Raw genomic sequence first — 26,575 nt, 5'->3', positions numbered from 1 at the left:
CTAAGTTGTCTAGGGCCTGGGTAATAAATTACTAAGGCTGGCCTTGAACTTGCAATCCTGCCTGCCTCAGCAGAGTTACTGGGATTACAGGTATGCACCACCATACCTGATGTGAGAGGAAGATGTTAGGATTATTTCATTTTATCAATAAGGACATGAGATTTAATCCAAGCCAGGGAGGCCAGACACTGGCTAAAGTACTTTCACCTTTTCAGACAGCAGAGAAAAGACAGGTGTTGTGTGTGACATGGAAATCAATATTAGAGATCATTTGTTTCAGTTCTCATTTTATTGGTGAGGAAAACAGAGCACCTAAGAAGTGACAGGACTGGGGTCTCCTGATTTAACACAGACATTCCCATTATATCTTCCATGGTCTATCTTATTCTAAAGATTTTAAAGTATGTTCTGTAAGGGATTACTTAATAAGAATTTCTGGAATTGCCATTACTGCAACCTCAAACAGAGCTGGAATAGCATACTAATTCAAAAGACCTAAATTTGAGCACAAATGCCAATTGTTCTTAGGACAAGTATAATATGTAAAAATCTTTTATTAGTCCCAAATATCTTTTATTTTTATTTTTTAAATCCAGTGTTGCAGATTGAACTCAGGGAACTCTACTACTGAACTATATCCCCATCCCCACTTTTGAGACAGGATCTTGTTTAAGTCACCCAGAATGCCCTTGAACTTGGGATCCCCCTGCCTCTCAAATCACTGGGATTACAGGTATACAACACATACCTGGCTAGTCAAGAACACTTTTTAATCCAAATCTTTTAAAGTGAGAAAATGACCAGTTACATGTCACTGATTCACACTGAGGGATGCAGAAATGGGACAATGAATAATCGTAAGTAGAGATGGTAAATGATGCAATGCCTTACTTCACTATGGTGAGGAGAGAGGCATGAGGGCTTGCCTATGAGGTAAGAGGCGGCCAGCTAAAGAGTGATAAAATTTACCTACATCAGAATGGGGCTACACCTCTCCCCAAAAGGCAGGGCAGACCCTGCCAACTAATCCTGGCCCTCTTTCCTGACGAGTCTGTGCCCAGCCCCATGATTATCCATTCAAATGGCAGATGCTAGAGATGAGATGTGACAGGTGAGAAGATTCCTACTTGCTATCTTTGGGCTATCTGAACAGCAATATTAGACCTGAAGCTGAAGCCATCTGGCAGCAGGGATGACTCCTTTTATCTCACAGCAGCACCATGCTCCTAGTACTTGAGGTCTTCAAATAACCTGCTCTGGTAACCAGGGGAGGGATGAGAAAATTCTGTAGAGGAATAGTAAATGTTTTTGTCCGAGGACCACAACAATTAAATTCTACTGCTATAATGCTAAAGTAGCCAAAAATAATATATGAACAAAAAGTGAGGCAATGTTTCAATAAAATTTTATTTGTGAACACTGGAATTTGAATTTCATATACTTTTATCATGCTACAAAATATTTTTTCAACCTTTTAAAAAACCATTTGTTATTCTCTTTTCCAACCTTTTTTTAAAGCCATTCTCAGTTCACAGGCTATACAAAAATGGATGGTGGGTGAACAGGCCCACAGACCAGTTTTTGCTGACCCCAGGGCTAGTTAAGGGATTTTTCCCACTTATTCTTCCACATGCAGATTGTGAACTATATTACCAAACAGACCACAGCAGTATCACTACCTCTATTTCAATCATTATTTATTTGTATCCATTCACGCTATTCAAGCATTCTCTTGGCACCTATTCAAATTTGGGTACTGTGCAAGTTCCTTCTTTGGGTCACTGAAGGACAATTAAGACGTGGCTCTTCTCTCCAGACATTATGCTTCTCCTAGTATCAGAAAAGACACCCCAAAGTGCAGTTATATTTCAGAGGTGTTCTATGAGATACTTGTATTAAGTTCTTAGGCAATAGTAACAAATTACCATATACTGGGTGGCTTCACAGTCTTAGAGATCAGAAGTCTGAAATCAAAACATCAGCAAGGTCGGAAACTTCTGGAGGCTCTCAGGGAGACCCTGTTCACGACTCTCCTAGTTTCTGTGGCTCCAGCAATTCTTGAGTTCCTTGGTTTGTAGATACACTGCTCACCTCTGCCTCCATCCTTCCATGGCTAGCTTCTGCTTTGTGTGTGTTTCCCGTTCTTTTCTCTTCTAAGAACTTGTCATTGGATTTGGGGCCAATATTAATCCAAGATGATGTCATCTCTAAGTTCTTATTTTCATTTGCAAATACCCTTTTTCCAAATGGAGTAATATTTATAGATTCCAGAGAGATGTATTGGGGGGGCGGTGTTACTATTCAACCCATTACAATATTCTTAGAAGATGCCTAGAAAGATGCCAATATTATCCAAAAAGTTTCATGAAGGAGGTAACATACACTGATCCTTGAAAGAGAGTTGGTATTGGTCAGATACAAAAGGAGGAGAAAGACGAAACCAGGTTCAGGTTCCAGACAGATCAGAATTATGGACGTATGTGGAGTGATCTGTGAACAGCAAGGAGGTGAGCGCGGCTGCAGAACTGGGTGTGAAGTGGGAGAGTATCGGGCAGGAGGCCAGATAAGTCAGCAGGAATTTGGTCAGGAAGGGCTGTGTGTGCCATGATCTGGTGGATGAATCCAGAAGGTTTTGTGGGAACTGCGGTGATGTTCTTCCATGGTTACCCATTTTAACTGTATTACGTACCTCAGATACTCTTCATTACACTACTGCCACATTAGATTAGACAACCTTCAAGCAGCTTCTCCCAACCAAGAGATTCAGATTGCATGATTTAGGTTTTATGACCCTTAAACTAAAAAACATGTTAGTTTTCTACCACCACTGAGATCATGGCCTTTAATTTCCTCCTGGGAAGTCCCTCTTCTCCCAGTGTTAAGGGCCACTCTTCCTTCCACACCCCATGCTTCATGATGCTGCCCTTGCACTCCTGAAACCGAGAATCAAGCAAGCGTGCATTTCCTTCTATCACTATGTCCATGAAGAATAAATCAAGAAGAGAAGGCAAGTTAATGACAAGATCCTGGGCTTATATACATAGCAGTTTTAAAAGCGATTAAAATGATGTACATAGACAATACTAGAGACCCAATTGTCTATACCCTAACAGAAGGAAAAATTATGCAATGTATATATGCATTCCATAAAACTATACATGGGGAAAACTTCACCAGCCTAAAAACAAAACATCAGTAAACCAAACCACACTTAGAAAAATGAAAGCTGATTTTTATTTTATCATCAACAGCCATCCTTTAAACATGAACATGCATACGTAATATCTACGCACACATCACAGTTTTTAACGTTAGTTAATAAAGGTTAAACACACAACATACATCCTTTAAAAAAAGTCAAAATGCAAACTTAAAACTTTAAACAAAAGTCTTAACTAATTTAAAAAAAGTTTTGTGTTGGGTACCATTTTTACAGCACAGTTAATTTAAACATTTTCATTTTGGCTGCACATGAAAAAAGCGGCAGTAGAAAATAAAGTCATTGAAGTTTTTTAAATAGCAGAGTAGGCAGTTTTGCCATGCAGGAGAAGCAATATTAAATATTAGTTTTCAAAAAAAAAAATCCACATTTAAAAATATTTAGTTCAAGTCACAGAATTTTTCTCAGTAGAGAACCCAATGCAATGCATAATTAGCTGCCTTAGATGGCCTGTTTGAAAGGACAACGTCCCCTCAGAGTATAACTTTACTGATTTTGGCACAGAAAAGAAGTCTTAAGAACAAGAACATGATTAAAAAAGAGGGAAGAGGAACCGAGGAAAGAAATAAAAGCAAGAATAAATGAGATAGTAATTGCAATCACTAAAAAACTGCATTCTCAGTCATTGCAGAATACTGTCTTCTGTCTACAGCAGGTGCTTACTCCAGAACAGTTATTGCAGCATGGATTTAATTTGCTTGGAGGTAGTCTCATCATTCAAATGTTTTGTTGTGTACCTAAAAGAAAACCTTGATCAATTAGGGAACTAAACAAAATCCACATCCAGTTCTATGATTACAACAAAATGAGCAATTGGTCAGGTACATCTCTCACAAGATTATTTAGGCATTCTCATTGCAGCTACCCAGTTTTGGTTGTTCACCACCTAACAGAACAGCCAATCGATGTTTCACTTAATTACAACTACCTTGCTGAAATGATTGGTTCAACTCACAAGCACACAACTGGCAACCTTTCTCTCAGAGGAAAGTTAATGGTTCTATTATAATGGCTGGTAAATTAGGGCCCAAGTCTAATCCACTACCTATTTGTGAATGACCTGTGAGCCATGCATATTTATATTTTTTTATACTCTGGATGGCTAGGGGTGGAGAAGCAGATCAAAAGAATAGTAATATTTGATGTTAACACTGAAATTAAAATTTCAGTGTTAACATAAAAAAGTTGTACTGGAATATACTGAGTTGATTAATTTATGTTATTATCTCTGGTTACTTTATTGCCACAATGGCAGAGCTGAATAGCTGTGACAGAAACCATGTGGCCCAGAAAGCCTGAACTACTTACCTCCTCTCTGGTCCCTTATAGTTCTGTTCTATTCTGTACTAAAATAGCTCAAAGACTATAGCTCACATCCCTAAAAATGTCTCAATTCTCTTTAAGTACCTTATTTCCATGCAGATACATTCCACTTGAGCATGCAAATCCAAACTAAGAATCCCCCAACTAAATGGTGAATGAAGATTCACCACAGGAATCCTAAGGATTCCTGCTACTTAGGATCAAGACAGATGCCCAAGGCTTGATTGGATTAGTGACAATGAAGACAGATATGCAATATGAGTTATATTTTGGAGATAATTCATACAAATTAATTTGGTTTAAAAGAATTTCATATATAATCTTTTTAAGGATTAGACCATTTTAAGCAAGTTCACAAAGATGATCCTTCTCTGTTAAAGGAATTTAAAGTCAACTGTGAGGTTTATTTCAAATAAATTAAAAAATTAAAGTATTAATTTTTGAATACTTTACTCACAGAGATCTTTGGAGAGGCAAAGAGACAGACACATGCTTAATAAATATCTAACATTAAGTATTCTTTATGATGTCACTGAGAAATGACTCCTAACCTGTTCTTTTTTTATAGAATAAACACCAGAGTAACTGGTACATAACAGAGGTTCTATCAATATTTGTGGTAGAAAGAAAAGGTAGGTTGCCAAGCTAGCAAGAAAAACCTATAGAGGAATGTTTATATTAAATGGGTAGTAATTTCATATATGGCAAAGACTTAGCCCTTCTATTCCATGTATGCAGATAAAGTATATAAAGCTACACATGATCCTCCTGATGTCAGTAAACAAAGTTCTGATATTCAACTCTTCTGTTTTTTTTTCTATTTCTCCTATGTTGGAAAAAAACAAGCAATGTACACAATAAATCTATTGCAGAAGCATTAGAAATATTTCTATGCAATACGTTGTGACTTTAAAAAAAAATTTTTTTTTTTTTTTGGTTCTAGATGGACACAATAACTTTATTTAATTTTTATGTGGTGCCAAGGGGTGAACCCAGGGCCTCACACATGCTAGGCAAGGGCTCTACCACTGAGCTACAACCCCAACCCCATGTTGTGACACTTAAAAGAATTCGAGTGTTTTCCTCTATCTACCATAACACAAATCTCTCTTCTGTAGATGTGACCCTGGCTTCTAGCCATTCTCAGCTGTCCCTGGACAGAGTCAGTCCAGAGACATACTACATCACTATTTTATTAAGAAAAAGCCAATAATAACAAATGTATGTGAAAATAACGTTATGAAGAGTCTGTTGTTCTTTCCCTTTGTGCATAAAAACAAAGTCCTTTTACAAGTGTGTATGACTTTTCTTCTGAAGAAACAACTATTATTTACTTTTACTCTTAAATTTAATAAGCCACTCATCTGCTACTCAACCTCTCATGACTAAGATATTTGCTTCCATTTCTCCACAGGTAAAATGTACACATGACCTGTTACTTTCTCTAAATAGGAATACGGCAAGCTGTAGATTCTATATAATTACTGCAGAACAGCCCTCAAAATATACACATGGACACAGATGCAATTATACTTCCATTTAAAATCTTCTGGTCATTAATTCTTTAAAGGAAAATTCTAGTTTATAGGGCTCTAAATAACACTTGCATAATATATTTTTGGGGTTCTAAAATACTTCCTTAACATTATCTCATTTGCTGAGTGTAGCATATTGTAGGCTGGGTCAAGTTAGTTTAAGCAATGTTTCTCAAAATATCAGCCAGGGTGTTTGTTTAAAATGAAGTGCCTGAGTCCAATTCAGACCTAATGAAAGAGATTTCTGAAGGTGGTGACTTGGGAATCTGCATTTTTCGCAATTGTCAAAGTGATCATACTAAAGTTCAACACATGATAAACCCAAGACTTAATGGGACAGCATAAAGTATTTGGAATATCAAGAATGAAATCCTGAATTTGAAAACAGGTTCCAACATTTACTAACTGTACAATCTCTGGTTCTTCAGAACTCAGGGTAATTTTGAGCTCATATAATGGAGATACTGTCAATATTGATACCCACCCCTATCTAAGTGAGCTGCAAAAAATACTCTTATACATTTTTTATGAAATTTCACTATCAATTTATGTTGCTATGAAATGGTACTAACCATAACCACTACTACAAAGCGTCCAAGTATAATGACTAAGCTTACATAACTTCCCAGGTGAAAAAGAAACAACATACAGAATACACTAAGAACCAAAGAGTTCAAGAATTTTCTTTATCACAAAATTCTATTTTCTAATTTCCATTATATATTTGGAAAGAAAGCTTAACAAAGCTGATAGGTGCCTTCTGCCTCCAAGGAGGCTAACTCCTCCTCCTCCCCTCCTCCTTCACTCCATCCTTCCCTTAACAACATTGCTCTCCTTTGTCCTAACTCTAAGGAAAATGGGACCAAATTACCCTTAAAAATCTAAATAATACTAGATTCTAGGTTTCTAACCTAATATTTGAAGCATACTTCCTTCAAGGTGACAAAATAACCAAACCTCCTAGATCTCAATTTCCTGTTTTAACAGAAGACTTCCTTCTCTTGCTGCTTCAGAGTCAGACCCATCAGAAAAAAAAAAAGCACATGGGGGAACCAGGATGAGACAACAGGAGTATCCAGAAAGGAACCAAGAACGAAAAGAAAAACACTGGATTGGTAAAAACCAATGAAATATGTGCTATAAAAACCTCAGACAAAATTCTAAACATTAGGCTTATGGTTAAAATAGCTTTACATTATAAAAAGTTTAAAACTAAGCTCCTAATCCTTCTTACGTTCATTTAGAATAGATCTTCTTTATTCAGGCAGTCTTTGCTTCTACAGCACTTCCCATCATCTTAATAAAAGCAGTCAAAGCTTCTACTCAGCTGAAATGGCAGAATCCATACTATTCACATTTGAAACATTTTTTCTAACCTATTTCTTCTATACATATGTTTGTGTACATACACACCTGAGAGCATTTAGAAGACCTTCTACACTATTAGGAGGTTGGTCCTTAAGAACTTTGATACAGCCTTTCATCTAAGGAAAAAAAAAAACAAACAGAAAAACCAAAATACGTTTTTTTATCTAACATTTATTTTCAAAGCAATAAAACAAAATAAATCAGGACCACAAATAATTTAGAACTTGAGAGATTACATTCTAGAAAAAGCAAATTATTCATTCTTTTTATTTAACATTTATTTTTTAGTTGGGCACAATATCTTTATTTATTTATTTTTATGAGCACTGAGGATCGAACCCAGGGCCTGCACATGCTAGTAGGCAAGCGCTCTACCGCTGAGCCACAACCCTAGCCCGAAAATCATTCATTCTTAGAAGAAGAAACACACACACACATACACACACACAAACACCTATACCTAAGTGTTATTTTCGGTTTGTCAGTAAGACTTAACTTTTTGAGAACCAAATCAGTCAAACTACAAGTACCACCCACGCTAAGGAAAAGTGAACTGTTTGCTAAGGGAAGACTTCCTGGAAAAGATGTTAAGTAGCAACTTAAAGGACAGAATTTAAATACTAGCAAGGAAAAGAGGCACTTTTGAGGCCTCACAGCATGCAGATGGCAGCCAGGAATTTTGCAGGTCTTGCAGGACTGAGAGGGGAGTCATAGAGACCATGCAGAACTGACAAGGCCAGGCACAGGGACTCCCTATAACTGTTAAAAAGGGGAACAGCTCAAAGAAGGTGGCCCTTAAGAAGATTAGCCTGGTTAATGTGAAAAAGAACTTGGGAAACCAGAGAATGCAGGTTTAAACACCTCACTCTACCATTCATTAACAATTCTATTACTTCATTTCCTTATCTTTAGTTGCACTAGTAGTGAACAGGAGATAACACCTATATCCTAAAGGGATTGTTACAGTGACACAGGAAAACAAATGCAAAATTCCTGGGACATGGTAACACACAGTAAGTGTGAACTTATACTAGTCAGAATTTGACAAACGAAATGTGAGAGGGTGACAAAATAAATTTTATATAATTACTTATAAATAATAAGTAATTGTTTTCTCTAATAAAATAGAGAAACCAGAGAAAGACTTTTTTTTTCTAATATAAACTTTTACATAGACAATGAAAGTAGAATTCTGGCTATAATCACAAATTATTATGAATGGAAAGGGGAGAGAAAATAAGTAAACTCTTTCACTTATTTCTTGGAGTCAACACTGCTGACTTCTAGTATATACTTTGAAAAGAAACATTTTCTTTGAAGTGGTCTTTGGCCAAAGGAACTGAAGGACATAATTTGAAAATTTTGCTTATTTGATTATCTATTTATATTGCCAAATATGTAGAAGGACCCTATGGAGACATTCTACAGACAATACATTCTCCTTCAATCACTAAATTCCACTTGTAAATAAGCTACCAGAAATATGGCAAAAGCAGAAAACCCATCATTATCACAGACTATAATTAGGTTCTATAAGAGTCCATTGCCAGCTTTTTAAATAAAAGCCTGAGGTTTTCATGTAAGAAATTGTTTGGAATTGTATAAAACAATGTGTAACTTACATCAATTTTGGAAGTTTTGGCAAATGCTCCCACTGGATGTACATGGTCATAGAGTATTATGACACCCACCATTACCCGCAAGCAGAATGACACTGTCTCTTCATTTGTAAATCTGCTTCTATACTCCCTGGAGGGCAGAAAAGATGAGGCACATCACAAAACTCTTAGCTGACTTCACTTTCAGTTGATACTGACTTCTCCCTTTATTCTCTAACAGGGTTGTTAACATTAAGCCCTTTTCTCCACAATGAGGTCCCCAGAGAGAAGAAAGTGATGGAATAGTCACATTTTCTAGTTTCCATGTGCACCTACCTTAGTATATTAACCCTTCTGCTTGACAGGCAGTGATAATTTTAGAGTAATCAAAAGTAGCCTCTGAATAACAGTTTGGGGATGGATATTACACAATAACTACTGCCAATAATATGATGAAAAGTCACCAGCTTAACAAAGCAAGTTGGTTTGCTATTTTAGAACCCAGCTTGATCTAAATGTATTATCATAACACTGGGTTTGAACTTTACTAAAATTTAACAATATTCTTCTCTCATTTGGGGAAAAAAAAATGAATATCTTTATGGTAGGCAGTATGGCATAGCAGAGAGCATCCAGGTCCAGCCCAGGGATAGCTAGACATGTGTGGGTTGGCCATCATGCATGAAGTCCTTCATTTCCCAGGACCTTGTTCCCTGATGTGAGGAGGAGGAGGAAGAGGAAAGTTGTCTTCCTGCTTCATGAGGTTTTCCAATGAGGTAGAGAATAGTATTTTTAAAAAAGTACTACCAAAACAAAAAAAGTTACCTAATAAAAAACATATTATTCAAAAATCCAAGAGGGATTCTTTCTGCTTGTTGACAGGAAAAAATTCTCAGAAAAGAATTCAGGTTCAAGTGTAAAGAACTAATAGGAGAGAAAGGGATAAAAAGCCCTCTGGCAAAAAGGCAAGGTTCTTTCTAAACAGAAATAAACAGTTTTTATAACAGGTGTAACTAGAGCTTTTCCCTTACTCCCTCCCCTGCCCAAAAGACCACCACACAATTCCTGCTCCTAAGAGACCAGTTAATTAGTCTTCCTAGTGTGGGGCATCTGGCAACCATGCATATTTAAGTATGTTCTGAAATACTAATCATTTCAACAGTATTGTCAGAGTGAAAAGGTCAGCTAAAATACTCACGGAGTTTCCAGCATGACTCTACATACACTAGCCATGGTGCTTAAACAGTCTGTGGTATTTTCTATTGGTAAATTTTTATTCTGTAAGTGTGAGAACAAGAAAAGTGACAAAGTTATTTAACAATAACTTAAAACTTAGCATAATATGAAAAATTAGCAACTTTATTATTTAGCTCCTACTCCGAACTTTCTAAATAATGCCCTAGATTCTAAGCACTGGCACTGTTCTACCAAACTTGAAATACAGCTGTTCCCAAGAGTGCTTACATGCTAGCTGAGGGAGAAAAAGAGTGGCCATGCAGATACGGGCTGGAGGCTCAAATAGTATTTGAATTTTATCCTAAGGGTATTAGTAAGTCACATTTTAAGCTAAGAATGGAATAGTTTGTTTCAAGATTTTCTGCTGCTATACAGGGGAAGGACTACAGTGGGGCTAAAAGTGAAAAACTGAAGAGCAACTGCAGCTTGGATGCAGTGATCCAGGTGACAGGGTGGTGGTTTGATCTGAGTAGGTAGCAATAACATGGATTAGATTTTCAGATTCACAATATATTTTTGAGGACAAGTCAAAATGACTGGTTGATAAGATAGATGTGGGGACTGAGGTAAAGAAAGGAATTTAAAATGATAACCCCAAAAGTTTTGTTTGTACAGTGGTACTATTAATTGAGAAAGGCAAGAATGGAAAAGGACAGGGTTGAAAAAGACAACCAATAGTACAATTAGGCCATGTAATCACTGTGGTATCTACTGTACCTCAGTGAGAGACTGCCCACAGGTGGGCAGACCTGTGTGTGTGGATCTCAGGAAAAGGTCAGGATTCAATGTACACATTTGTGTGGAGAAGGTATTTAAAGTCATGAGACTTGCTGCGATCATCATGTCTGCAATAGGTGGAAGAGTGTCAGTGCAAAGAATACTTTCCTAGGCAATACTTACCTCTGATACAAATTTTGTTGTAGCATCACTTAAGGTTTTCAGCATGGGGGTTGCCTCAGCATAAAACAAAGACATTCGATTTGCCAATTCATTATTTACTTCATTTTCTCCTTCTGCCTGAATAAAAAAGTAAGAGTGCCTGATATTAGTTTACTAATTATTAAATATGAAAATATTTTAAAAGGACCAAGACAGAGTGCCTACCTCATTAATGTTTATTAAACTAATAAATACCTCTAAAAATTATATTTCAGACCCTCACATATGCAAAGTACTTATGTATTGTTTAAAAAAATAAAAAAATTACAAATGATAGTAAGCAGTTTCTTTAGAAGATTAACCTCTAAAATATCTTAAATGATATTAAAAAATTAAATACAACCTTGTTGGACTTTCTACTACGTACAAGTAACTGTTCTAAATGCTATGGAGGATAGAGAGATAATTATGAAAGTATATCCTGTCCACCAGGCTAAAAGGCAATGACAGAAAAAGGAAGTTAGAAAAATACTGAGTTAGATTAAAAGAAACTAAGAAGGCCTCATAAAAGAGTTAGACTTTTATAATGATGATAGATGAGCAAGGTATTCCTAACCAGCAAAGAGAAAAGCATGCTTTCAAATGCCCTGGTGGAATAAATTTTAGCAAAATCAGTGTAACAGCAGGGCAACAACTAGCAAAAGATTTAAACTGGGGTCGGATTGTAGAGTGCCATAAATGCTAACATAAGTTCCTATTATTCTTCCAAATAGAATAGGGAACCCCATAGAGTGTTGGAAGAACAGCAAGTCAATTCTTTAATGAAATTTAACTCATGACAGTAGGTGAACTGTATCAAAAGTAAGAAGTCTGCAGGTCAGAAATAAGTTATGCTGCTATAGAATGACCATATAAGATTGGGAAGTGGGAGCTCAATTGGGATAAAAGTGGCAGGAGATGAAAAGGAGGATGGGGAAGAAATCTGAAAGATATCTCACTTGGAAACTATTGGCTTTACCTATAACAACTGAGTGAGAAACAGTACAAAGATGTCTGTAATGTCCTTTGTCCTCTAGTCATGGCAAGGATGACTACAGTAAGATTGGGTGTTTTAATTTTATTAAAAAAGTCAACTTCACATTAGGAACTGGTCTATATAAAACCAAACTGATGCAAAAAAAGAAAAAAAAAACAGATCCTTCATAGAAGAGAAATCATTACCTCCAAAGCAGGGCCTGTCTTACAGAGGTTATTTCATAAGTACCTTCCAATGAAAAAAATTAATGGCTCCATTGCAATTTTTTTTATTTTTATTTTTTTAAATCTCTTTCCTCCTCACATAATTATAGCATTTCTCTGCTAAATTACCTACCTGAGGTTAGGGTTGTTCTTTGAAATTTCTCTATTTTTTATACCAATGTAGATTCTCAAAATACAGAAAGCAGAAGATAATATTTTCTTCATGTCTAATGTTTTACTTATGGTATTAAACTCAAGAAAAAAAGAGCACTAAGCAGCTTTAAAAAGGAGAACGGCAAGAGATTAACAGGCCTAAAGAAAACAGCAGAACCAGGAGCAGTGGCCCATTCCTATAATCCCAGCAATTTGGGAGGCTGAGGTAGGAGGATCCCAAGTTTGAGTCCAGCAAAACACTGCCTCAGAGCAAAATAATAACAACAGCTAGGGATGTAGCTCAGTGGTAAAGTGTCCCTGGGTTCAATCCCCTGTAACAGGAGGGAAAAAAAAAAAAAAAAAGGAAGAAAAATAGATAACAAGCTGCACCAGCCAAGGAACAGGCCCAGAAGCTGTTTTTCTTCAGTCATAATGAGGTGTAGATGTGCTAACAGTCCATGGCCTCACTCTTCTCTCTTGTCAACATCAGTTATTTCTCTTAGTACAGGTCAATTTCTCTCCAGGAGTCATCCACTCCAAGAATATGGGGACCAAAAAACCTCATATACTAATGTTAAAAGTTTCTGTACAGTTAAAATGAGAATACACAGAGAAAGTTATAGTATCAATATTATACAGACAAAAAGCAATTTTACTAAAGTAGTGGTGGGAGTTCAAAAGACTAAAAAGAAAAACAGGCAAAAACCACATAGTTTGCTACAATTTGCCCTCTCCTCCCACAGCTGTGGTTGTCCATAATCACTAACTTTAATACTTGCTGTATGAATGAATAAAAAGAATAAAATAAATAGACTGAGAAAAGAATTATTCTTACCAACCCCGTGATACAAAGCATTAACTTACTGGAACATTATTAATCCTCATCCGACTCAATGTTCTTCTATAGTAGCTGAAATCATTCTGTATGGCAGGATTTGTCATCTAAAGAAGACATTTATGAAAGAAAAAATATGTTATGAACCAGATACTTATGTAAAATTTAAGTGAAATAAAACCCTACTAAATATAGTTTTAACTAGCTATGTAAATGTTGTCTATTTTGTAATGTCATTTTAAGAACGAATCTGATATCACCCAGTAAGTCTTAAAAGACTGTACTCAGTCCTAACTGAACATACAGAAACCATACAGACTGTTTTTCAGTCATGGGCAGTAAGCATACCTTCCTTTCTTTTTACCCTAAAAGTGTATTTAAAAAAAATTAACATTACCAAAGAACAAAACCAAAAAGGAATACAGAGGCACTTGTTTTGGATAAAAGTATATATACATAGGCAACAGGGCAATAATCCTCAAGCAAACTAAAATTTACATACAAATCATTTGTGCGCAAAAGTATTAATAAAATAATTATAACCGTCTATAATACAACTGTAAATGTCCAAGTTCACAATCTAGCTCTTCCGTTTTCTAGACAAGGTGCCCAGGACGGAACCCAAGGTCTCATAACTGATTACTGTGCCAGAGCCTAAACTGAAGTCAGGTCTGATGTAAAACCCAGAACTTATTCCTCTACACTAACCCTTTTAACAATAGGATATTTACAGTTATAAATACTACAATTAGCTAGATCAAGAAAAGGAGTAAAGAAAAAAGTTGTGGGGGAGGGACAAAAGTTTTAACAACTTTATGTTAAAAGAATGGTGCAAAAAACTGGGGATGAGCAGAAAAGAAAAAACATTAGAAAAGAATATTCAGTATTATTATTTCAGTGATTTTAAAATATGAAGACTGAATATTAGATGATTTGCTCTTTATACCAAAAGACCTGCCATACTTTCAAATTCAGTTTTCCATTCATGCTAAAGTCTAGTTAGACATCATTTAACACATTTTATCAAGGATTCCAGGCTTTTCCTCCTAGTACTCATTGGAAAACATGATTTTAATATTGACCATGACAAGCAGAAAATTCTACCTTGAGTTCATCAAACCGGAGGGTGAAGTGAAGAATTTCTGCAAACTGTTTAGCAAGAGCCTGCTCTCGCTCTAGATGCTGGGTGGGAGAATATGGGGTACTGGTCAAGGCTCCCAGAAGGCCTCTTAATGCTGCTTCTAACAGAAAGATAAAAATGTTAAGGTTTTTGTATCTCTCTGATATTTGTTTATTAAAAAGTGAACAATTCATAAATGTTTTGATTTCAATTCCAAAAAAGGTCTCTAAAACACAAATGACCTACATATAATCAAAACAATGAAAGAACTTTAAATTTTGCCATTAGTCATATATTGCATATACTCAAATTGAATACTGTTTAACACAATGAAACTTAAAAGGGACTTACTCAATATGTAAACCCAGGTTTCAAAATAACACAGAATGAGAATGTGAATAACATCAGGAATGAAGGGCAAATTTAAATTCTTTCACCATTCCACATAGTATAAAATTTGCTTTTATGAAACAGTTATTATTACCTCTAGCTGAGTAACCTGTTCAACAGCACTATGTCCACAATCAAATCTATGTGGCTATGACTTGATTACTAACTTCTTATACCTTGAAGAATACGCCACTTATTTATAAACACAATCTTCTTTCTTTTAGTTACTAGGAACAAAATACGGGGTTTAATAAGCTTCCTAGGTTATCTTTGGGCGTTGCATTTGGGACTGTAATATAAATATTCTAATTTGTTAAATAGCAAATTAGCTCCTTTGAAATAATTCCACCTTTGGAATGCAAGACCAATAAATACTATGTTTAAAAACGAAAAAAACATTATTTCACTTAAAAAAAAAAAAAACCTCAAACTTAGTTATAAGGTTACAGAATCAGAAAATGATACTAGATAGAGTTTAGAGTTAAATGATGATATAACAACATTAATAAATGAATGGCAGATTAATAAATATTGATGATAAATTAATAGATTTATGTCAGATCAACCCTTAAGAAAGGACCGGCTCTACTATTTGTAAAGATCCCTACATTGCATTTTTTTTTTTTATTAGAGAGAGAGAGAGAGAGAGAAAGTAAAAGAGAGAGAGAGAATTTTTTTAATATTTATTTTTCAGTTTTCGGTGGACACAACATCTTTATTTTTTTATGTGGTGCTGAGGATTGAACCCAGCGCATGCCAGGCGAGTGCGTTACCGCTTGAGCCACATCCCCAGCCCTGCATTTTTTAAAGTAGATACTCATTTAACTTTCACCATCAACTATGACCTAGGCATTATAGACATATAAACTGAGTCTGAAATAGGTTAGAGCACAAGGTGATATTTAGCAAATGCCAGGTGTTTCTAACTCCCAAGTCCAACTTAATAAACTCTCTTCCAAATAAAGCAACATTCTAGGTAGCCTTCAGTAACCTTATTTAAGATATGTATCTATTATGTGCCAGGTACTGAACTAGACATTTCACAGACATTATTTTCCATCTACACAATAGCTCCAAATAGCAGCTATTAACCTTTTTTAAGTCAGTCAGAAAACTTAACTGCTTCCTCTATGCCAAGCTCTGAGAACAGAGGAAGATATATGCCCACAGAGAGCCTTATTACATATAGACATGATTCCAGTTGTGACAAAAGCTAAAAAAGAGTGTGTGGTACAGGAAACAGTGGAAAAATATACAAATGGGCCTCACCTAGCTGAAGGCAGGAAAAGACTTCCTTGAATAAGTGACATCGGGGTTGAGATTGGAGTGCACATAAGAATGAGCAGGAGTTTGCAGATAGGGCAGGAAGACAGACCCTGAGCTGAGAAGAACACGACAGTCACAGAACTGTAAGAAGACCAATAAGGGTGGAATAGGGAGGGCAAAGAAGAGTGTAACCAAAGACCAAGACAATACATATACCAGGCATGTGCCGTGTCAGGCACTCTCTCCTTATAATTCCCATGTCCCTGGAGAAACCATTTAAACATGGTAGCGACATCATCAGATTAGTATTTAAAACCTCACTTCACCTGCAGTATGGAGACTGGATTGTAGGGTATTGACAGAGCTAATAGAGATCTAAGAGTTTATGTGAAAAAGACCAATTAAGAAGAACAAAATTTATTTTGAAAAAAACTGTTTACTTCTCCCCAAGATTCAATTCATGTGTCAGTGTTAATATAAGTGCAAAGTAAAGTTTGAAAAACGTAAGAATAGAAAGATATTATAAGAAACTATTATAGGATGCTACAGAGAAGAAGAAATTTGTATTTGCCTATATTTAATCAAGTCTCAAAGGTTGTTTTTTGTGTATTTGTTTGCTTTTCTGTTTTTTTTTTTCTTTTTTTTTGGTACCACAGATCTGATACCAGGGTGCTCTGCCACTAAGCTATAACTCTATACCTTTTAATGTTTTAGTTTGGGACAGGGTTCCTATTAAGTTGCCCAGGCTATCCTCAAACTTGGAATCCTCCTGCCTTAACCTCTCAAATAGCTGGGACTGTAAGTGTGTGCCACCATGCCCAGCTAAATCTCAGGGTTAATAGCAGTATTCCACATGTTCTACTACTTTGGTGAGTGGAATCGTGTGACTTAGTTCCAACGGCCAATGACCAATAGCTACAGAACTTTATCTCTATGAATGGCTGAAGTCCTCATAGGTGGAGCTACCAGAAGAGGGAAACTTAAGATGGTAAGGCTATTTTTCTGCCTTTAAAGCTGCTGGATGTATTCTCACCCTGCAGTCTGTGCTGGTACAAGACCTACAATTTCCTGCCTTAAAAATCTAAGACAGGGCAGGATTGTGGCTCAGCAGTAGAGCGCTCGCCTAGCACGGGCAAAGCCCTGGGTTCGATCCCCGATCCCCAGCACCACATAAAATTAAAAAAATATATTTTGTTCAACTAAAAAAACACACAAAACAAAACTAAAACAACAAAGGACAAAGGACTCCACAGAAGGTGGCCCAGGTCTCTAGCTGAATTGGAAAGAAAGGATGGTCAAAAAAGAAGTGATTCAGGGATTAAACTCTAATGAAGCTCCTGAAACAAAACCATATGGTTAGAAATTTTAGGAAAAGCAGATGACAGAAGGAAATCACTGAGCTACTAAGCTCTGAATTCTGAAAGAAATAAAGGACAGCTTGTCTTAGAATGAGAGTCAAAGCTACAAAGTCAAGTCGGAAGAAAAAGACAACTAGGAGAAATAATGAAGACAAATCAGTTCACAGATTAGAACCAGAAGGGGGAAGATGAGATGGCAAAACAAAAAGGAGGTCTCTGCAGAGTTTTACTTTAGAGACAACAGCTATCTGTTCTCACCAAATGCCATACATCCATCCACAAACACTAGCCCTTGCATCCTCACATGACAACTCAAATGTGGACAGGGAGACTTTAAGACAGTAAGCAGACACGACCACAATTACTATGGGTACTATGAACTTTTTATGTAGATTTAAATAGATTTAGCCCAGTGACACAAACTCAACACGCTGGATGGATTTGCTCATTATGACTCAAGGGGCACTCCCCAAAATAAGCCCCTTGTGCAGAAGGAAGACCAAGGCAAGACGAAGTGATGTGCCTACTGTGTGATCACAGAACTTCTACCAGGTACATGTCTCAAAAAGAATGGTTCCAAGGCCTCAGACCAAAGCAAGCAAGTATCAGAGTTCCCCAGGCCTGTTAGCAAAACTCAGTATCTTCTTAAAATGAACAAACAAAAAAAATCCCCTGTACCTTCCACATTAGTCAGGTGACACATGCCCTGCCTCTCTACATATAAATATATAAACCAGCAAGGATCAGGGTCCCTCTTCTGGAGTATAACCCCTGGTGACTATAATACTCAGTTCACACAAACATCTCCATAGGATCGAAAGATTCTGAAGGACCATGTGCGACTTGATATCCATGTGGTGTTCCATGTGCTGTTTGTGGAATTTATCTTCATTTCTGGCTCAACAGTACAGTAAGAGATGAAATGAGAAAGGATTAGGGGACATAATAGAAAGAACTGAATAAACAGGAGGTCCAGAGAGAATATTGAAACTCAGTGAAGTGCAGTGATGTGATCCAGACCACACAGCTATTAAGTGACAACATGGGCCATTATGTCTCCAAAGCCTAAAATTACTATTATGACTGCTTCTAAATACCTAATACATAGGTGCTGTATCAGGTGTGTTTATCTATCAATATATCACTTACTCATTTAACAAACAATAAATATCTATTGTGTGCAAGAGAGGAAATGCTTTCTGCCAGCTAGGAAACTAGAAAATATAATTAACCAGGTTTATTGATCAAAAGATGAGGGTACCATTAGATCCTAAATTAGTACTTTAGAGAAGTCCCTTGTGTACAATTATGAAGGTTCAGGGTTTCCAAATGTTAACAAGAAGATGGATAGCTATTTGCATTTACTTGTGCTACTACGTTCCTTAGCTGAAATGGAACAGTGCCACTAGACTGGTTATTTCTTATGGTTTAAATACAGGAAAACACTGAAGTCCAACTTGTTTGGCCTATACTTCAATTATTATTTTTTTAAATGACATATGATAAGAGGCCAAGATCACTTAAAGCACTTTAAAAACTTCACATGCACCTATGTATTAAGCACAGGAAAAGCTCTAAATACACAGAAAAAATAACTGAGATGAAAGGTCCCAAGCTGACAGAGGTACAAGGGTTTGCTAGACTATACAGATACTTGATTGAAAGGCAAATACTGTAAAAGAACTAATTTTTACACTTAGGACAATAAATCACAATTCTTATTTAGAGTAATAAAAAGAATTTACATAAACAACCACTCTCTTCACATTTAACAGTCTTCCTCAGGCCCATGAGTTATTCAAATTTTTGTGTTCTTAAAAATCATACAGGGAAGGACTGACTATAGAGTTGGAGACAAAGTCTTTCAAATAGTTTTCTCATACTAAAACCCTTTAGTATATAAAGAAATAAAAGCAATTTTCTTATGAAATTTTTCTTGTGATAATTTGTTCAGAAAATGATCTAAATAATTCAAAGACCTGGGTTGATAGGGATTATAAGCAGATCCCAGCCAAATTTAGTACTGTGAACATGAAATACTCTTAAATAATTTTGACCTTACAGATGTTTTTCACTAGGGAAGTAATAATTACAAACTTTCAACTTACCTAACCTCTGAGAAAATTCATAAAATTTCTTTAATTTTCCTACAAGTGGAACAACTGCACCCCATGCCTTCTCTTGCAACTTCTCATCTGCTGGATGTTGGATTGCCTTTAAAATCCAAAGAATAAAAATAGTTAGATTTTAAAAAATCGCAAGTATCATTTTTTACATTAAAATACAGGTTTTAGAGAATGTAGAAAACCCTGATACAATTTATAAAATTTAGAATAATGCACCCACTAACGCTGGGAGTGGACCTTGTCATCTCCGTGAATACTTCAACTCTATTACAAAACATTTTCGTTTTCTTGAAAAGGATATAATGGAATTAAAAAATTGAACATGTGTTTGTGAACCAAAAAAAGTAAGGCAGTAAATGAAGATGCCATCTCTGGGAATAGACTACGAAATAATAATTCAAATTCCATGGACTGAGCCAGCTCTAAGAAACCTAGCAAGTATTTACGAACCTAAATCAACCTCAAAAATGTGATTTAAAAGTTGTCATAGATACTCATTCCCTATAACTACAATCTATATTAGACTTCAAGTTTTCTTAGATTCTTCTGAATAAGACAACAAATAAAACTAGTTTCAAATTTAAAAAGGGAGAAAATAACATAATCTATATATCCTTAATATAAAAAAACAAATGTCTCTTTCAATATCCAACCTTTCAAGCGATTGGACAATCTTTTCTGAGTATTGAGGGTTATCCACAAATATATTTTCTTGCTTTTATCTTTCAGATGCTTTCTTCATCCTTCAGAACTTAAAGCTTTGTCTACGATCTCCAACCAACTAACACACCACGTGAAAGATGAAATTTACAACCAAGGCCTGCTTATGAACATGATCAGATGTACTCAATGACACATTTCACATTTTCCAAAGCACTAGTACTCTGAGAGACTGTCTAAACAAAAACAAAAATCAAGAAAGCAAACTAAACCAGATAGATTTAAAGCATGCTGTGAATAAACTAGCTACAAATCAAATGGACTGTATACTGCTTAAGTTATTTATATGTGTCAGTAATTTCAGATTTTCTTGATATTTTCAATAAAAAATTTTTGAATGCTGCTTAAATTCAACAGCAGCCTAGAGCCTGTTCTATATGTTTATCTAGAAATTTCATAATATTAAAGAAAATCTGACACAACATATAACAATCCTAGTTTCACATATTAATCTGAACACTTCAAAAAGTTTTTGATATTATACTGATATAAATGGAAAAAAATCCTTTTAGGCTCAAGCTCAGACTCAGTAACATTTTATATCAAATAATATAAATGTTTATTATTCAGGAAGTAATCAAACAGATGAAAATTAAAATTTCCTTTTCTGAAGAAGCCCATTCAATGTTTCTTCCAAGAATCTACAAGTTATTTGCTAAATATAAATTCATTCTCAAAATACCAAAAATGTCCAGCAAATGTCATTCATGTTCATAAGTGAAAAGGGCTCACAATTTCCGTGGTGCCCCTGGCCTGAATTTCGTTGAAAGAGCACATGGGTGCTCTTTTATGACAAACATTTTTTTTAAAAAAAATATTTATTTACTTTAGTTGTAGTTGGACACAATACTTTTATTTAATTTATTTATTTTTATGTGGTGCTGAGAATCAAACCCAGGGCCTCATACACACTGGGTGAATGCTCTACCGCTGAGCCACAATCCAGCCCAATGACCAACATTTTATGGGTCTCCTTCAACTTCCAGTCCTCCTCTACTCAAATGAGTTTCACTGCTGGCAGGTAAGGTTTCAGGTCAACACATATGGAAAGCTTAGCATACAAAAGGGCACTTATATGTGTCAGTGGCAAGATTATCCTGTAGCAGCAGGTATTTTTCAAAAATGTTAAAACTGTTAAGGACACTTCTCAACATTAGTAGAAAGTACTTATTTTCCTTGACAGTAGTATATCCCATAAAATAAGGCTTTGATTATTAGTTTCTAACTTATATCACATTTTATTTTAAATCATGTTTAACAAAGTGTTGTTTAAAACAAATATAATTCGACATCATTAGCATACAACTAATAGGAAAGTCCCAGTTTATGTTAGGTTTGTGTCAGGCATGGTGTTACATTGTTTACACAAATTATTTATTTTTTTACTTGCAACTCAAGGAGTTGCTTCTATATTTTTGTTACAGCGAGTAAGGGCACCAGAAAGGCTTTGTTCGTATTTTCTTTTGAATTATAGTTGCTTGGAATATATTTTCCCAAAATCCCCTGGCACAAGAGTACAAACAATTTTAAAGTTCTTATTTTATACATTGCCAACCTGACCTCCAAAAAGACTACCACCATTCGACACTATCACTTGCACTGAGATTATTTTTTCTTTATAAAACAACTAAAACTTCTTGACAGTACTGTCTACTTATTAGCATGGCTTAACATTCTTCCTATTGTCTAAGCTTTTTCATGGGTCATATGGTTCAATGCTCTATTGAGTCTTATTAATTAATCAGCAATATTAAATCTTAATATTCAACTATGACTATTATAATTATTAGTTCTCTATATGTTGGACATACACTGAACTTTCACTAGAGCCTTCTTTCTTAATTTGTTTATCTACTATTCAAAAACCTTTTTAATTTGTATCATTAAACCTTCATTCACATCACCATACATTTCTTAATGAAAATTTCTTCAACTATCTGAGTAGTTTACACGTTTGTCCCCATCTACAGATTTAAATGCAGTTTTCTTTTAGTTTTGTATCTTCCATATTACATATCTATATTCACCTATTTCTTTGTTCTTAATTCTTTTACCAAACTGGTGGTACCTTTATAAGTCTTAAAGCTGGGAAAGGTCAATCTCTTACCACTACTTTTAATTTTTTCCTTATACTTTGGTATTCTTCAGTGTTTTTAAGTATATAAACTTGGGGGGAAAAAAGCCCTTAGGACACTTAGGTACTTCTCCCTATCACCAATCATGGCATAGTATGAGTGAACTACATGTGGTTAAACTGTATCTCCTCAGGAAAATAGCACCACTGCATGGATCTGGCATCCTAGGGGAACTTCATCCTTTGGTCACAGGGTTAAGAGCTCCTGGTTTCATAGCCCTAAAGCCCTCTTTGAAATGTCCTATATATACGCTTTCCTATCATTATATTCTCTGGTAGAAGATTACAACTAAATCTTAATATGCATTCAATTCTATATACAAACTGAAGGAAATACTATTTTTCATTATAAAGAATCTTTCTAAATATAGCAGAACAATCCTTCTAATGGAAAGTATTACAGCAACAACAATAATGATAATAGTGAAGAACAACAGCATTCTACCTTTGGGGGAAAAAAAGCAAATAGATAACAAATGGTCTTTGTCTCCATTATGGATGAGATTTTTTTCTTTATTGTTTATGGGAGACACATGACAAGAATTCAATTATAAAACAAACTTGAATCAACATGAATACACTATCTATCATTTATATTATATTACATTATATTATATTAATATTATGGTGCTGGGAATCGAACCCAGGCACCATGCATGTCTCTACCACTGAGCCACATTTGTAGCACTATTAATCATGTTAGAACAACTTGTGGACTGGTAAGACTTACAGGAAAAGAACGATTTTACTAACTAATTAGTTGTTTATGATTTACTTAACATTTAAATCTTTCCTTTCCATACATGTTTGATTTTTCAAAATGTTTAAATGTTTAGAGAACTTGGTTCACAGCAGCAGCTACATGCCTTTGTTTACTGAAATCTTAAGGTTTTAAGCTAATAATATTGCTAAGATTATTCTAAGGCTATATATTTATTTCTTTAGCAGTTAACAGCTTTTAATAAACATTATGCCAGGTGCTGATAATATCCAAATATGCAAGAAACCAGGTTCACTCTCCTCAAACTGGGGGGCATAATGGTAGAGAAATAAATACCAGTACCAATGGTTTTACAAAGGATATTGTTTATCAAAAAAGAAATGTGTGTGCAGTGTTAGGCAAAGGGGTAACAGGAAGTAGAAGACTGGAAGGAAGGATAGGAATTCAACTGGAAAATAAAAGAAGGGCAACCCAGACAAAAACAAGGAAGTATGCATGTGCAAGACAGCAGGGCACAAGCAATCCAGTGCAGGAGAGGCAAGAAATGGAAGCTAACCACACCAAAGCCATGGAAGCAATTCTCCCTCTTCCCTTACATTAAATATCCAATACCACAGTATCTCTTGAACTGTCATCTTCTAGAGTCTGCACTTTACTCTGCGTTCACCAGTAGTCCAAGTGCCAGAAGAGAAATCAAGTAAGATAGGAACTGTAAGATCAAAAGAATGGTCTTTGATGACCTCTGCACTCATTGTCACTGAAAATAACAGAAGCAGAAAGTGGGGAAAATGAAAAACAAACAGTGGGCCATGCCTTAGAATATGGTAATGAAAAAAAAAATGAGATTCAGGTCCAGAGGCTAGAGAATTTCTCTATGTCTTTAGGACAACTGAGTAAGTACATGCTGAGGGAAAGAAGTCAGAAAAAGAAAAGGAAAGAGGAAGATGAAGAATAAGAATTAAAGAATAATTTGAAAAGTAGTTCCAGGAAAGTATGGAGAATAAAGGTAAAGAGGTAGGGAACCAGCATTTCTGAAAAGTAGAAGAAATTAAAAAGGACAGGGCTAGAAGCCTGGTTAAGTTCAGAGAATGGGCAGGAAAGCTTTTGAAATAGAGCACCCCACACACCTTCCTTGTGGTGCAGTCATGGGAAAGGAGGGCAGTGGAGAGGGAAGTGGAGGTGAAGAGACCACACCCTGGTTGATTTCAATATTCTCCTAAACAGCTAGGAGTAAGAAAAAAATACTGGCAGAATGAAGCCACAGAAAAGTCATATTCTCCCCACTGCCCAGAAAAAGAAAAACATACACAGTTCCCCATGGAAATGGAAATTTCAAATGCAAGAGCAACCAAAACAATGAAGCTTCCTTAAAAACAAATAAATTACACATTTGTCAACACTGTTTTCATCCTTGTATCACTGCAAACACTTCCAAAATAATGCCCAATGTTCTTTCTTTATATGTACTATTTCACATGAAATGAAGAATTAGATAACATTAAAAAGAGGTGAGACATAGCTAATTTTAGTTTACCTAGAAAGCACATAAACACATTTTACCTCTCGTATTTCATGGCCTGCTCCTCTGTATGACTGCAAGTCCTCCAAGATGCCTTCTGCATCTTTTAATACTACATTCACCTGATTATAAATTTCCTTCTCAGATTCTGTAGGCTGGGCATCTAAATAGCAGGAAAGCACAAAAAAATTTACAGTGACATGAATTTTTTTAATACATGTAAACTCTAAGCAATTAACGCAAATTTTCAAAGATATGTTACATTTATTCAATGTTAACTTTGCACTTAGAAAAGATTAATAATTTTTCCACAGTTATACATTTGAATAACTAGCCTCACATTTATAAAAATTACAGAGATTTAAGGGAGCACCAAACATTACTATTTAGGTTACAAATTATGACTTGGTAAATTATTAAAAAATTAAAATTAAAAATGTAAACTCTGATATTCTTTATAATCTCTTTTTCTACTACATTGATCACTGTCACTCACTAGTGACTGTAGATGCATCAATAATTATTTATTTTAATGCAACAGAAATGAAAGCCTACTAAAATATCTCGCTAATCTACAGTTTAAGACTAACACTACTTTATTTTCCTTTAAAGTTCACTTTAACAACTGAGTTTTGATAAGAAAAAGTAAAAACTTCAAAAAATAGTTTTTAGATACTCTTTTCTAGGGACCATTTTGAATTGTCTTGACAAATAAGATCACATAGGGCAGGGTATACATATTTAAGAATAAACTAAGGCATTGAACTTCACTGCTGATTAACAGAAGGCCAAGATTTCTGCACAGAGGAAGTTCAAATTACAAAACTGTTACAGAATTCCTGAGTTGGTGAAAGCAAGATACTTTAAGCTAAACTACAAGACTATCAATGAAAAATTTAAATACTACAGCAAATACGGAGTTTCTACACACTTGGTACTGAGGGAAAAAAACAGTTATAAAAACATAATCAGGGACAACATATGGGCATTTTCACCACCTGTGGTGTTAGCCAGAAAACATATGCTAATGGTGATGAAATCTGGATTTCTCTCTGCTAGACTTGAGATAACAGAAACCCTATTTTAAAAAACTTGGTCACCTGTTTCTCTAAAGCCAAACCTTTTTAACACATTTGTTTCTTTTTCTTTCTTCTTTTCTTTTTAAGGAAAAAGGGGGACTCCACAAGGACACATTTCTTCATAAATCTTTCCAACTAGACCACACTTGACATTGAAGGTAAGGCATAAAGCACTTAAAATGATAAACATTATGATTACCATAATGTTTTAGAGGAAAATTATGCTGGCAGGATTCCTCCACGCTAAAATAGGAGCGAAGGGAGGCAGTCCAAATTTATAAGATGAATTAAGAACACTTCTGATAAATCTCTTTGTCATATAAAACCAGTACCTAGACTGTCTATAACCACTTCACCTCCCCACACATACAAAATGATCTATTTACTCCTTTACTTAAAAAATTTAAAAGAAACTTAATTCACACATGAAACTAGGAATAAAGATGCTTTCAAATTACAACTTTATTTTGTGCTAGGGGCAAGTCATAATTCCAAATATCAAACCTGCCAACTAATCGAAAATGTACAACATATAATTTGAAAAAAATCAACAATTGCAGTACCAAATTTTAAATTTAACATATGTAAAACAGTACTACAACAATTAAATAACACTAATATGCAAAGCCAATTTATAAAATTTGTGTTTATATATCTGTTCCCTTATTTTTCAAATTTCTTTTCAAAACTTTGTAAAAAAAATAAAAATGCTATGACAAAGTAATTAATTACACAGAAGAAGCCAATTAAAACACT

General features: G+C 35.3%; 1 protein-coding gene and 1 non-coding gene across 17 annotated transcripts in view; both read right to left on the bottom strand.

Moving 5' to 3' along the window:
- Positions 1-3,211: 3,211 nt before the first annotated feature.
- The window catches only part of Cyrib (CYFIP related Rac1 interactor B), a 137,015-nt gene continuing 113,651 nt past the window's right edge, over positions 3,212-26,575 (bottom strand). For 14 of the 16 annotated variants that reach the window (XM_071602120.1, XM_071602126.1, XM_071602124.1 and 11 more), the window contains 9 exons: positions 24,782-24,903; positions 19,629-19,734; positions 14,491-14,627; positions 13,416-13,493; positions 11,181-11,297; positions 10,243-10,322; positions 9,069-9,195; positions 7,492-7,562; positions 3,212-3,957 (listed from right to left, as the gene is read on the bottom strand). In XM_071602120.1, coding sequence (XP_071458221.1) covers positions 3,894-3,957; positions 7,492-7,562; positions 9,069-9,195; positions 10,243-10,322; positions 11,181-11,297; positions 13,416-13,493; positions 14,491-14,627; positions 19,629-19,734; positions 24,782-24,903 — 902 coding nt within the window. In that variant the 3' untranslated portion in view covers positions 3,212-3,893. Of the gene's footprint in view, positions 3,958-7,312; positions 7,406-7,491; positions 7,563-9,068; positions 9,196-10,242; positions 10,323-11,180; positions 11,298-13,415; positions 13,494-14,490; positions 14,628-19,628; positions 19,735-24,781; positions 24,904-26,575 lie in introns of all 16 variants that reach the window. The other 2 variants (XR_011704645.1, XM_071602118.1) reach the window with 2 other exon arrangements.
- Positions 22,619-22,743, bottom strand: LOC114106579 (small nucleolar RNA SNORA25). Its single transcript, XR_003585224.1, has one exon. It is a non-coding gene; the product is annotated as a small nucleolar RNA SNORA25 (small nucleolar RNA).

This window comes from Marmota flaviventris, chromosome 15, assembly GCF_047511675.1.
Source record: "Marmota flaviventris isolate mMarFla1 chromosome 15, mMarFla1.hap1, whole genome shotgun sequence".
In the NCBI taxonomy this organism is placed as follows: Eukaryota; Metazoa; Chordata; class Mammalia; order Rodentia; family Sciuridae; genus Marmota; species Marmota flaviventris.
The sequence above is the reverse complement of the archived record's forward strand: the minus strand, read 5'-3'. Positions and strand labels throughout refer to the sequence as shown.